At 44.7% G+C, this 14,673-nt stretch overlaps 1 protein-coding gene across 3 annotated transcripts in view; it reads right to left on the reverse strand.

Moving 5' to 3' along the window:
* Positions 1-14,673, reverse strand: part of p130CAS (Serine_rich_CAS and FAT-like_CAS_C domain-containing protein p130CAS) — a 371,701-nt gene that overhangs the window by 11,686 nt on the left and 345,342 nt on the right. For all 3 annotated transcript variants that reach the window (XM_045748600.2, XM_045748599.2, XM_069324254.1), the window contains exons 3-4: positions 10,757-10,942; positions 1,323-1,449 (exon numbers count right to left, since the gene is read on the reverse strand). In XM_045748600.2, the coding sequence (XP_045604556.2) occupies positions 1,323-1,449; positions 10,757-10,942 (313 nt within the window). The remainder of the gene's footprint in view (positions 1-1,322; positions 1,450-10,756; positions 10,943-14,673) is intronic.

Here is a 14,673-nt window from a genome sequence, read left to right on the forward strand (position 1 = left end):
CAGTTCATTGACAACTGGTTGATGTGTGCCTCTAGCTGTTCTGCAGACCAGGAATTTGGCTCAATGTGATCTGGCTCATCTTGATTTCCTCATAAACTTTCTAAAGCTGCAGTTGGTGCTAGGATAATAGATCTTGTCACTGAGATTGGAAGCCATGGTGGCCACCCCCCCCTCTCTCACTCTGAGACCACATTCAGAGTTCATTCTGAGTGGGTTCAAGACCAGCTTTAGTACTATGCAAGTGTTGGCTTTATTGTCATGAACAAGAGTGGCTGATGGGGTATCTTGACTTCACCAGCATTGTTTACCTGCTTGGGCAAATTTGACTGAAGGCTCTCCAATGGTGTGTATCTCAGATGGTAAGCCCTACGTTAGAACTCGAGTGATTTCGTCTCGGTCAAGCCCTGAGCAGAGATGATTGACTGGGCACCAATCCTTACCTATTTGCCTTTGTTTACACAGCAGTAATTGGGGACTTGGTTATAAACCTATCAGCAGGTGATATTCCAGCAAAATATTAGCAGGGGATGGCTTAACATGAGCTATGGTAAGAAAAAACTCTAAACTTGCTAACAGGAGTCAGAAGTCATCAACATCTGTACCCAAATATGTAACAAAAACTCTGCATATTAAGATGATGCCTTTTAGCTATATAAATTAGAAGGCGTTAGGGTTTCAGCAGTACAGTCAGGTTCGTTCTCAACTTGCAATCAAGAATTCCGGGCAGGACAGAAATGGTTGGGAACATTTCCTATAACCTATGTCCCTGTTCACCTAGCAGTAAATAGGTACTCAGGAGTAAGCTTGTTGTGGGGTTGCATCCTGGGCGGGGTCAGTAATTGACTTTGGGGGGGACCTCGATATAAGCTGAATGTGTATGAATACACTCTGGCTGCCTGTCCCTTGACACAATGAACTATTAATTATAAACAAATGAAGAAAAATATTAAGAAGCATACTTGAGTAAAGTAGTTGGATTGAGTAAGCAAGAAATACAAAAGCATGATAATAGAAATGGCTGCAATAAGTACTTGATAGCTTTCATAATGACACTGGCAGACTATCAGACACTGCTGTTCACTAAAAAGAGTACATATAGAACATAAGTACTCTGGTATTACATATGAAATGGTAATAGTATTGCTATGCTTACAATAGTGTACTATACAAATATATTTGCAAATATTTTTACACTGTTTTACTAACTTTTACTAATGAACTGTACAGCATTTATACAGTGTAGTTTCATTTAAAATTGATTGCACAGATACACAATCTTTGTAATTATTGATTAAATGTTGGTAATTTTATTTTGCTCATACCACTGTCATGGGGAGAGTGCTTTGTAGGGGGGATGTCGTAGTCCATTTGAGAAGCCTGTTGATTATGCGTCAGTGGACGAGGTGTATCGTAGGTATATACATCGCCTACTCGACGTGGTGTTACGACCTGTAGAAAGATATAAATTAATAACTAAATATATATTACACTGTAATTTTCCAAACACACAAAAGTGAAGAAAACATTATCATTATATTTTGAAGTCGTCTTGAAAGCCTTTCTCGAGTTCATTTCTACAGGCTGTCTCTTAAATTTTCAAGTGCTGGAGTCACAATAGTATTTGTCATTAAATTTGTAAATAATTTCTGAGTTTAATGCTTGGACACTTTTCGTCCAATCTCAGATGTTGGCATTAATCTTTTCCCAGGATGCAGTCTACAACATTTGAGTAATACTGAAAATATATAATATGAACAGTGTAATGGGTATTATTTTACAGATAATACAGTGCATGTACTGTAATTGAAAATTGAATAGTCAACTTTTCAATTTATAATACAGTGGTACCTCCGTTTACGAATTTAATTTGTTGTCAGAGATGATTCACAAACCGAAAATTCATAAACCAAAACAAATTTTCCCATAAGAAATAATGTAAATTGAATTAATCCGTTCCACACTCCCAAAAATATTAACTTAAAAATACATTTCATACATAATACTGCAAATATTTTGTACTACACTATGTACAAGTTATATCTTACCTTTATTGATGACTCTTGTTAGTGTATGGAAGCTGATGAGGAGGAGGGAGGAGGTGAGGTGTTAGTGACATTATAACATCAGGCAGTGATGACATTTTTGGGGTTCTCGTTCTCTCTCCTCTCCTCTCTCTCTCCTCTCTCTCTCTCTCTCTCTCTCTCTCTCTCTCTCTCTCTCTCTCTCTGTCTGTCTGTGTGTGTGTGTGTGTGTGTGTCTCTCTCTCTCTCTCTCTCTCTCTCTCTCACACACACACACACACACACACACACACACACACACACACACACACACACACACACACACGTACGTACGTTTTGCAGGCATACCTCTAGTACCTGGTTGTGGCTCACTGATTGCTTGTCTTACTAAGAATCTGTCTATAGACACTTGTTTTTCCCTACATTTTAACACTTGTCTGTAGTGAGACATTACATTGTCTCACTATGAATGATAGTAAAGTAGTAAAGTAAATTTTATTCAGGAAAGTACATACATAGCTGTTTTACAAACATAATGTTGGATTTATAGATAGAGCTAGTACATACAATACCTAAAGCCACTAGTACGCATAGCGTTTCGGGCAACAATCTCTTTGTTTTTCCTCTGTCATCATCCTCACATTTGTTTTCTTTGGCTGAACCTTACCACTGACTTTATAATATATAATAATTACTTTTATGTTCAGAAACCCCCCCCAAAAAAAGAAAACAGAAAACTGAAAATCTTTACAAAGAATTCAAGCACAATTGTCACTAGGTGGGAGGCACTGGTAAACTGTAGCGTGCCTCGCCCTTGCCACCAGGAACCACGCACTCGGTCGACCATACATGTATCAACAAACTTGCCAAGCGAGGCAAAGCTCGTAAACCGAGTCAAATTTGTTAAGAAATTGAGCTTGTAAACCGAAAAATTAGTAAAGTGGGGCATTCGTAAACAGAGGTTCCACTGTAATTGAATCTTTGGAGATTTCACCTTGCTACATACATTTTTTTTATTTATATATACAAGAGTTGTTACATTCTTGTACAGCCACTAGTACGCGTAGTGTTTCGGGCAAGTCCTTAATCCTATGTTCCTTGGAATACGACCCACGCGAAGAATCGTTTTTACAACCAAGTATCCATTTTACTGATGAGTTACAGAGGATACAATTAAGGATTTGCACCCAGTAAATCCTCTCCGGTCAGGATACGAACCCCACGACAAAGCGCTCGCGGAATGCCAGGCGAGCGTCTTACCACTTCGCCACGGACACTAAATGACAGAAACATTAGTAATTAAAGTAATTATGACTAATAGAAATAGCTCTCATAAATCTAAGCAAAAAATATCCTATTCAGTATTTAACATCCTACCTTACATTGCCTTACAAACCTGCTCACATTTCTGGAAACGGTAACCGGCTATTCAGACAAAGGACTTATGGTAGATGTAGCTTATATGGACTTTGCTAATGCTTTTGACAAGGTACCACATGAAAGCCTAGCAAGGAAACTACAGGCAGATGGAATAAATGGGAAACTACTAGAATGGATAAAACAATGATTAAAGCTAAGAAAACAAAGGGTCGTGTTAAATGGGAATGAATCAGACTGGAGAAATGTGGTAAATGGGGTGCCACCAGAGTCCATTTTGGAGCCAACCCTTTTTGTCATATACAGTACATCAATGACATAGATGAGAATATTACAAACCACACCATCAGATTTACCTGAGGGCCACTAATACTTGTGGCCTCGATGAGGAGTTTTCAGTAGGTAGTTCTCGGCTATAAACATAACCTTATATAGTACCAGTGCTTTCTACTCTTTGAATGTTAGTGATTACTCTCCTGTCATTTCTAATTTCATGAATAGTGCAGTTTTTAACAGAAATATAACCTCGTTCTTGGATAGGACAACCACGAGGCAGTCACTGGCAGAGTATATGCCATCACCCATATTTGTCCATATTACTACAGCATTTTAAGATCGAGTTGCAGCCATTCAGCCAATTGATATTTGGGATAAATTGCATATAGATTTGACTTCTGACACACCTTCCTCATATATATAAATTATTCTAAGTCTGTTGTGGATGCTAAGAGAATTTTTTAGATGCTTAACCCTTAAACTGCGCATGGCGTATATATACGCCATGAGTAACATGTTCCAATGTGTACATGGCATATATATATATGCCATTAGATGCCAGGCACGATTCAAATGGCCCACAGTTACACAGGGTTCACATCAGCTCCCTCAGGACTCTTGTAAACAGATGCCATGCTTAAAATAAATCGTGGACAATATTCTCCGGTGTGAGAGTTACAGTACTGTGGGAGCAACCAAGGCTGGCGCATGCAGCATGAGCTAACAGCATTGCTGTTCAGCTTGTGACCACAGCATTGCCTAAAAATGTCAAAATAAATATGTAACTGCTATTGTTTAGCGAAGACAGTATTACAGATGACCCCTGACTGTGATAACAATGACCAGGATTGTGATAATTAGCGCTGTGTGGGAGGAGTAATGCTGAGGGAGGGAGACTGTGTGGCCACCTGTTATTGCCTGCATTCACCATACCAGCTCAGTGGTTCTCTATGTAACGTCTGTATATAGTGAATAAAAGCAAAAACAGTATGGTGGAAAATGTGGGCTAGGGAGGAGTGGCAGCGAGTGGCTGACTGGTGTGTGGCGGCCATTATTCGTTGCTTTTTGACTCACAATACCAACTTAGTGGTTCGTTATGGTGAGCAAAACATGCAGCTACTTATATATAAACCTGTGTATATAGTGTAATAACAGCAAAACTATTCATTTATTGTTTTATGAATATAATAATTGAATCACTAATATGCACACCATACTTTTGAGTATAGCGATGATTCACCTCTTTTATTATATAAATATATCACACTACACACTATTGAATAATATTACTGCAAAAAACTAAGAAAAAATAAATCAGAGATATTGAAATAATTAGGTAATAATATTTTTGTAGCAACTCCCGCCTGTCAGCTTGGGTGACGCTGACTGCCTCAGACAATTGCTATGTCAACGCCCACATTTTGTCAGACTTCCTCGGCTTATTGCGTCCAAAATATGTCACCTACGATTTTTTTTCCCCGTGCTCAGGAAACACAAGTTAACATTTTTAGAAGACGAAAAAAAAAATTTGAATTTTTTTTTCTTGCGCACAGGGGTGTAAATCTCTTCAGGATCCCTTAGCAGCTTAAGGGTTAAACTCGGTGATGTGAGCAGCAATCATTGTATATTTTGTAATTTGTGATTTTCCCCACAGTCTTACAAGAAGACGCTATTACAACAGAAGCATACTTTGGAGTGTTTCTTATATGAAGTAGGACCATACAGATATTTCGTAACAATTTAGTTTAAAAACCGTCCTGCTAATAATTAGGTCTCCAATAAAAAGAAAAAGGATATATATGCCATATAAGGGAGGTTTTGTATTTATCCAGATACAAAAAATTATTTTCTGAGGGGAGCCCCGTCGGCTCCCTGGAGCTATCCAGGCTGAATGGATATATTTGGCTTTCTGGCATCAGTCAAGTGCATGGAGTTCTTGCCTGCCAGGGACCACGAGCCAGAACTTGGCCCCCGTCAAGAGAGGCACGAGGAGCAATGGCCTATAGAAACCCCCCTGTGGTCGAGAGCATTCTATGTCTGCCATCGACCGGGACAGGCACCCAGAAAGGTAGGTGCCGTAAAACATACCCCTATTCTGGTGAAACTATTGCTACCGAAAGCCGAATGAGTGAACAGAACTCCTCCAAACAAACATTAGCAAATGAGCATGACGTCGACATGTTGCCGCGTCGCCGTCTGCGCAACCCCCCCTCCCGGGAGGTGGAAGGGGGAGCCCCAAACCCTCGCACCGGCAACGCAACCTTCAGTTCTTGGCTGATGGGAGTCTTGTGTGGTCGTGCCTCTGATTCCAGCTTTTGTTTCAGTTCTGTGCCTTGTGGACTGTGGGCTGTCACTTTCAGGTGGTGCATGAGCCAGGAGAAGTATTCCATGGCATTTGGGCTGCATGTGCCTAGGGTTCTCTTCCCTAGGTGCCCAGTAAGTACTGCCCTTGGGGCTTGGGGCCACAAGTCACCTCGGGATCTACCTCCACTGTGCCGTTTACTGCTCTGTACTTGGCCGCCCTTGGAGTCAGCTGGGGTTTTTCTTGCCCTTGTTCGTCTCTGGGGTAGGGGTAGTTTTCGTCACTTGCAGGGGCGCGGGGTACTGCACAGCTAGTTTTCACCCATAACAGCGGCCAGCTCTGTTCCACCTGGGTACATTGTCCTCTTGTGGGGGTTTTCTTTTGTTTGTGTTTTCTGCCTGGTTGAGGGGTCTGCCTTGATCCCCTTTGCTGTACTAGGGGTTACCTTGAGGTTACCTTGAGGTGCTTCCGGGGCTTAGTGTCCCCGCAGCCCGGTCATCGACCAGGCCTCCTGGTTGCCGGACTGGTCAACCAGGCTGTTGGACGCGGCTGCTCGCAGCCTGACGTATGAGTCACAGCCTGGTTGATCAGGTATCCTTTGGAGGTGCTTTCATTATATACATCCTTTGGGGTGTATATATAAATATTTTTTCTGTTTTTGGTGGTACTCCCCGCTTGGCCACAGTAAGTGGACATATCCCGGGGGTCCAGCTTTAGAAGTTTGTTTGGTAGACTTGGGCGCCGGTTTGCAGTACCCTGCCTGGGCTTTCCTTAGCGTGTTACCAAGGCTAAGGGCTCTGGGAAACCCCATGGGGACTACGTGGTCCGATGGATGTGACCCCCGAGTCCCCCCTCCCCTTCCCCCGCATCTTGCGAGTTTGAAGGTTGCTCTGTTGCCTTGACTCAGGGTGACACCGGTTGTGCCTCTGCCATGCTGCCTGTTGGGTCGGTGATTCTTTTGACCCGGAGTCGTGCAACATGTGTTGTCTGTACATATTCCAGTTCACCCAGACCACTGATAATGGTATGCGGGTGTAGGTAGCTACGGTGCTGCATGCTAGATTTAGGCTGCTGCAACACGCTAGGTTGGTTGCGGCCCTGCATGCCCCGAGAATTCCCGTTTTGCTTATAGGGACCTGGACTTTGGGGGTGGGAGTCGTTTTGGCTTTGGTTCTGTCCACCCCTCCTAGTCCTTCCTCCTCTGTTGTTCATCCGGTCAAGGTCTAGTTGGTATTGAGACTCAGACGGTCTTGGGGATATCTCCTGGGGTTGCAGTGGAGGCATTTGAGCCTGGGCCTTCAGCCAGAGCTTCTGAGTCTGGCCAGTGGGTCCCCCCCTTTGTTCCTGCTTTTTCGGCAGCTCCCGCTTTTTCTTTAGAAGTGGGGGGTTTGGATGCTGGCTCGGCCCCGGGTTCTCGGGGAGAGGTTTCCGGGGCTGGGGAGGGGTTGACTTGCTGGCCTTGGGCCCCGTTGGACCCCGCCTGGGTTTTCTGCCCTCAGAGCGGGGCTTAGTGTTGCAAGGAGAGGGGTTCTCTTTCGCTCCTTCCACATACAAATTGGATTTGGTGTATAACCCTCCCTGGGTTTGGTTCCATGATCCAGTGGGTTCCTCGGTTCCATCTTTCCGGAGGTTTTCAGCTTCTCGGCCCTTGTGGCTTACCGCCTGTGTGACCCGGATTATGCTTTCGTGATAGATCCGCGTTATTTTGTGTACAGTTTATCCTGTCCGTACTGGGTTCCTTATGAAGTTCCGGAGTCGTCCTAGTTGGCAGACTGTCCTTTCTTTTCATTGGAGGCTTGGCACACATTCTGTAGGTCCCGCGCACCGGACTGGCGAGAGACTGACGGCATTTCAGGTTTTCATGGGGAGGGCGACTTCGAGCACTTCAATGCTTGTTTGTTCGCCTCTGTCCTTCTGCGGGATGTTGGTGTTGTGCAGCTTCACATCCAGCTTCCCTTCCTTTTGGCTGCCTTGGTTGCGGAGGATTTGCGTACTTGTCGCCAGCTTGCTTCGGCCCTGGATTTCTTTTCCCTCCTTGAGTTGTCCTCGGATTAGCTTGAGTTGGACATGGGGCCCCTGCCGGATCTGGGGCGCTGCCCTCTACGATGCTGGTGTCATCTGCTTTGTTGAGGCTCTTCGCACCACTCCTGCGGTTTCTCAGTTCATTCTTCTCGCCTCGCTTGTTGGCAGGCGGTGCTGGCTTCTTCCTTGGAATCCGCTTGGGCCCTGGCTCTTCTCTTGTCTTCGCCTTTTTGTCTTATGCTGTTTGCAGAATCTGTGCTGGTGCAGTACCTGCAGGTGGCTTCGATTGTAGACCTATGTCTGACTTGTTAGTGCTCCTGGCGGCTTGTGGGGGCCTTCCCGGAAGGGGCTTGGATTTCCGTTCACCGTGGTAGGCCAGTGGTGCCAGATTCAGGACAGGTGCCGCCTTTGGTTCCGTCTTTTTCTGGTTGGCGCAGGGATCGCCCTGTCCTCCGCTCAGGTTCTCGTAAGGTGCGTCAGTCCTTTTGCGGTTTGTCCCATTGATGGGGTGATGGGAGGAAGGCTCGCTCTGTTTGCTCAAGCCTGTCCCCACGATTCATGGGCTTTTCGGGTCATTTTGTGCGGCCTGTGGAGACGTTGGGTCACCCCTCCTCCCTCGGGGAGGTCGGGGCTGACGGGGCAGGCCTCTTCTCCTGAGCTCTGTCAGGTCCTCTCGGAGTGGGTTTGCTTCGGAGAAGTCGAAACGACGTCGTCCCTCAGGTGGGTTTCCTGCCTGTTTCTGGTCCCAAAACGGGACTGTACGGACCTCCGGTTCATTCTGGACTTGTCCTGTCGGAATCTGTGGGTTTATTGCCCCTCCTTCAGAATGACTACTCTGTCCCAGGTCCATCTTCTGTTGGAGCCGGGCACTTGGATGGTGTCACTCGACCTCAAGGACGCATATTGGCAGGTTCTGGTTCATTTAAGGTTCAGGGACTGGCTCGGTTTTGTTGTGGGGTGTCAGTGTTACCGCTTTTGTTGTCTTCCCTTGGGATTGAATCTGGTGTCTCGCATTTTCACACACCTTACTCGGGTCATGGTGGCTCGCCTGTGTCTGTTAGGGGGTTCGAGTTCTGGCCTACCTCGACGACTAGCTGGTTTGGGCTCCCAGCCGGTTTGTGTGTCTGCTTGTCAGGGATTTGGTACTTTCCCAGCTTGCCGGGTTTGGGTTCTTGGTGAACTGGAGGAAGTCCCATCCGGTTCCCCTCTGCAGATTCGGTCTTGGCTGGGTCTGGTTTGGGACGCTCGTTTCGCTTCCTTGTCTCTTCCTCCGGCGGCTCTGCTCCGTCTGCACTCCCACCTTCGTCTGTTTCTGAGGGGCTCCTCAGGGTTTCACGAGGTGGTTGCTCGAGAGTTTGTGCTGGAGCCTGAACTTTGTCATGATGGTCTACCTGCCAGGTTTGGTGTGGCTTCGTCACCTGTTCTGGTTCCTTCGGGGATGTCCCTTCTTCCTCTCTCGCAACCGTTGGGTTCAGCTAATTTAAATACTCAAAAATATTTGAAGATATTCTTGTGTTTTGTCCAAGGTTTGCTGGTGCAGGCAAGTAGACAAGACTCTCATCTTATGTTCTCTCCTGATTCCTTGCATGACTAACCATACAAAGGTATTAGATGAACTCATAGCTAGTTCTGATCTATATTCTGTAATTTTTCATAAATAGGAAAGCAGCACATTGCTGTGTGCACCTAACCTTGTTAATACTATTAAAAATGTACTCAAGAGGTCATTTAGGCAGCTGTGACCAACCTTTAAGTGTTTAACCTTCACTACATAGTCATCATGGCTTGGTGCCTTCTTTTGATATAGAATGACCGAATGATGCAAATCATCTATTAAACCTAGAATTTTGCAACCAGTCTTCTCGCCTAATACATCGGATTCTTAATGGAATTGGCCAACATGTCAGAAATAGGACATGTTAGTAATGAAGCACAGTAATATTGACTTTTTATATAAATCGCCCTTAGTAGGGTAGATGTTGATTTAGGAGGCCGCAGTGGCAGAAATGCCACAAGGGAAAGGGAAAAGAAATGCCCTGGCATACCCTTGAAGCACAAACCCATATGACTAAAATGCACATCGCCTGTCGGCAGGCATGAATGTGCCTTGTGATATACACACTGATAGGAAGATGATTGGGGAACCCCAGGAGTCCCTTAGGGAGGGCAAGCATTGGGCCCCACCTCACACAAACCTTGTGTGGGGTGGGGCAAAATCACAGCCCTTCTGAAATTAGTACCCAAATGAGCAAAAACATCTTTCAGTGCCCTCCAACAAAGCAGAAGCCAGTCACCCACCACATCCTGGGGGTACAACAGGAGTCCTACCTCTTGGCCAAGCCAGAGGTACCATCTCCCCATTTGAAGAACCAGCTAAAAAAGTTTGAAATCTACCAACTTCTATGTAACCACAGACTATAAATGCGCCAGGTGTCGCAACAATATGGACCACTGAATATGAAGGGCTGACTGCATTACTGTGACCCAACGGTAAAAGTGCGTCACGTGATTTGATGGTCGCTTGTCGTCAAGGTTGAACCAGGAGCCCATACTCAGAGGTTACATGGGTTTGTACATTTCTAATTAGGCCAAATAGCTGCATTTTGTATGGAGTGGCTGCAAATCGAGAATGGGATGAATTATGAGTGAAGGATTACTAAACACAACCATTATTTTATATAACCTAATATATATTATTGGATACTGGATACATATACAACATTAATGCATATATAAAATTAAAAAAATATATCCATACCTTGTTTGAGAGTGGTCGCTGAGGCCTGGGTGCCGGGCTGGTGGCTCCGAGGCGAGTGGGTGGGCTGGTGGTGATGGTGATGGTGGCAGGACTGTGGGCAGTGGTGAGGGAGGCCAGTGACGTCACACCAGCACCTGTGTCAAATATCCCTGGCACAATCCTCAAGCGGTTGCCAGGACAGATACCCTGCGGAACAATGTACAATACACTTTCCTGTCAAATGTATGTGTCAAAAAAAAAAATTGCACTGTTCTAACAAATCGTAATTATACTACAGTATATATATTTAACAATAAATGCGGTATTCAGCGATAGAAAGTCTACAGTAGAGTATGTTAGAGCCCATCCTCAGAGCAAGTCCATTATCACGAGAAACCACACAACACCGCTCCTGTGCCAGGTAAGTCCACTACGGGCTCACCATAGCCCGTGCTACTTGCCCCGCTCCTGTGCCATGTAAGTTACGGGCTCACCATAGCCCGTGCTACTTGCCCTGCTCCTGTGCCAGGTAAGTCCACTATGGGCTCACCATAGTCCGTGCTACTTGCCCGCTCCTGTGCCAGGTAAGTCCACTACGGGCTCACCATAGCCCGTGCTACTTTCCCCGCTCCTGTGCCATGTAAGTTACGGGCTCATCATAGCCCGTGCTACTTGCCCCGCTCCTGTGCCACGTAAGTCCACTACGGGCTCACCATAGCCCATGCTACTTGCCCCGCTCCTGTGCCATGTAAGTTACGGGCTCACCATAGCCCATGCTACTTGCCCCGCTCCTGTGCCATGTAAGTTACGGGCTCACCATAGCCCGTGCTACTTGCCCCGCTCCTGTGCCATGTAAGTTACGGGCTCACCATAGCCCGTGCTACTTGCCTCGCTCCTGTGCCAGGTAAGTTACGGGCTCAACATAGCCCGTGCTACTTGCCCCGCTCCTGTGCCATGTAAGTTACGGGCTCACCATAGCCCATGCTACTTGCCCCGCTCCTGTGCCATGTAAGTTACGGGCTCACCATAGCCCATGCTACTTGCCCCGCTCCTGTGCCATGTAAGTTACGGGCTCAACATAGCCCGTGCTACTTGCCCCGCTCCTGTGCCAGGTAAGTTACGGGCTCACCATAGCCCGTGCTACTTGCCCCGCTCCTGTGCCATGTAAGTTACGGGATCACCATAGCCCGTGCTACTTGGAACTTATTCCAAGTAGCTGAATCTATAACAACAACAATGAGGAAACCATACCCCTGCCCCTCTTCATACCACCTGGATAGTATATCTAGATTTTTGTGGTGGTCTGAAAGCATATTTCGGTTTCAGTAAGAGTCTACATGTAAACTGGAACGTGAACCTTTGTCCTAAACAGAGATTATTTTCAAGTTATAACTTTATTGTGTTATAAATTGTTGGTTTAAAATGTAAAAGTGTATGCTTTGAAAGTTTTCTTTGAAGAAATTGATTTTCTGTAATTAGAACTCAAGGTACACTGGAATAGTTTTCGAATTCCATATTTCGCATTATTTTCAATAATGCACCATATAAACATAACCAAATGTAATGAAACCTAACTTAATCAAACCTTAACCTAAAGTAACCTTAACTTAACCTAACCATGAATAGAGAGTAGATAATAGCACTAATTATGTTATAATTACATTGTTATAATAACATACCAACGTCCATGTAAATATGAGAAATTTATGAAAATTACCTGTTTTCAAAACATTGATAAACTTCAAGCAGATATTAATAAAGCTTTCGACTGGGTAACAGAAAATAACATGAAGTTTAACAGTGATAAATTCCAGGTTCTCAAGTACGGTAAAAATGAGGACCTTAAACATAATACAAGGTACAAAACAAAATCGAATCTGCCCACAGTAGGAAAACAGCATGTCAAGGATTTGGAAATAATGATGTCCGACGACCTAACGTTTAGGGAGCATAACCAAGCAAATATTACGTCAGCCAGAAAAATGATCGGATGGATTACGAGAACATTCAAATCCAGGGATCCCATCACAATGGTTGTACTCTTCAAGTCACTTGTGTTGTCCCGTCTCGAGTACTGCTCAGTACTCACTTCCCCCTTCAGAGCAGGTGAAATGGCTAAAATAAAGGGAATACAGAGAACATATACGGCACGCATAGACGCAATAAAGCACCTAAATTATTGGGATCGTCTCAAAGCCCTCCAAATGTACTCTCTAGAAAGAAGACGAGAGAGCTATAAAATAGTATACATACATGGAAGATACTGGAGGGTCAGGTCCCAAAGCTACACAGTAAAATAACACCATACTGCAGTGAACGATATGGAAGAAAATGGAGAATAGAACCAGTGAAGAGCAGAGGTGCCATAGGCACAATCAGAGAACACTGTATAAACATCAGAGGTCCGCGGTTGTTCAACATCCTCCCAGCGAGCATAAGAAATATTGCTGGAACAACCGTGGACATCTTCAAGAGAAAACTTGATCGTTTTCTCCAAGGTGTGCTGGACCAAGCGGGCTGTGGTGGGTATGTGGGCCTGCGGGCCGCTCCAAGCAACAGCCTGGTGGACCAAACTCTCACAAGTCAAGCCTGGCCTCGGGCCGGGCTTGGGGAGTAAAAGAACTCCCAGAACCCCATCAGGCAGGTATCAATCAGGTAATATTGTTATGATGACTATAATTATGTGGTCATTCTCAATCCATTTCCATCAGCGTATTTCCTCCCTGATGTTGTATGTTAATTGTACCGAATACTGAAGGTCATGCAAACACATTGTTTAGGAAAACTAGTCAGTTTCTTACGGTGCAGCCTTGCAATCTTCACCGTTACTGGGAGCCGTGTTGCAGCACAAACTGGGAAAAATCAAACTGCCAAATCATCACAGTGTTGTTAGTTTAATGGAGAGGAGAATCAAGGGTCCATTTTAAATAGCATTTGCAACTAAATAATTTATGAGTGCGGAACATCAAAAACCTAGACAAAGTAATTGTCTCGGGTAGATGCCCCAACCAACTGCCCATCAAGGCATCTACCGTCAACACATCCACATTTACACATGGATATCTGGTTAAACTGGGCTACTGCCGTGAATGAGTTGACTGTTGTCAGGGCAGCCACTGTGGGATAATTATCCAAGGGGAACACCGAAGCCACACCCTTGCTCGGTATCCGGATGTCCGCACCCATTGCCCAACCTGAGGCAAGACTTCCCTGGTGACAGGTTGATCAATCACCTGATCAACTGTTGTTGTTGATCAGTTGGTTGTTGTTGGTTGCAACACCTACGGCTGTTGATACCTGGTTGATGGGGTTCTGGGAGTTCTACTCCCCAAGCCCGGCCCGAGGCCAGGCTTGACTTGTGAGACTTTGGTCCACTAGGACAACTTGGAGCGGCCCGCAGGCCCGCATACCCACCACAGCCCGAATGATCCGGGACTCTTTTGAAGAAAACACTAGTTTTCTCTTGAACATGCATGCACATGACTGTAAAGCTGCCGCCCAGTTGGGTGGGTGTGGAGCAAGACTAGTAACTGTGTGACCCACCATAGATGTAAAGTGCCTTGTATAGTGACTGCTGTGAGCCTCTTGTTGAATCACTTGATACAAAAGATTATTGATGTGTGTATTTGTGTAGGTGATTGAATATGAATAAAATATATATATATATATATATATATATATATATATATATATATATATATATATATATATATATATATATATATATATATATATATATATATAATATATATATATATGTCGTACCTAGTAGCCAGATCGCACTTCTCAGCCTACTATGCAAGGCCCGATTTGCCTAATAAGCCAAGTTTTCCTGAATTAATATATTTTCTCTAATTTTTTCTTATGAAATGATAAAGCTACCCATTTCATTATGTATGAGGTCAATTTTTTTTATTGGAGTTAAAATTAACGTAGAT

The sequence above is a fragment of the Procambarus clarkii genome, chromosome 2, assembly GCF_040958095.1.
Source record: "Procambarus clarkii isolate CNS0578487 chromosome 2, FALCON_Pclarkii_2.0, whole genome shotgun sequence".
Taxonomy (NCBI): domain Eukaryota; kingdom Metazoa; phylum Arthropoda; class Malacostraca; order Decapoda; family Cambaridae; genus Procambarus; species Procambarus clarkii.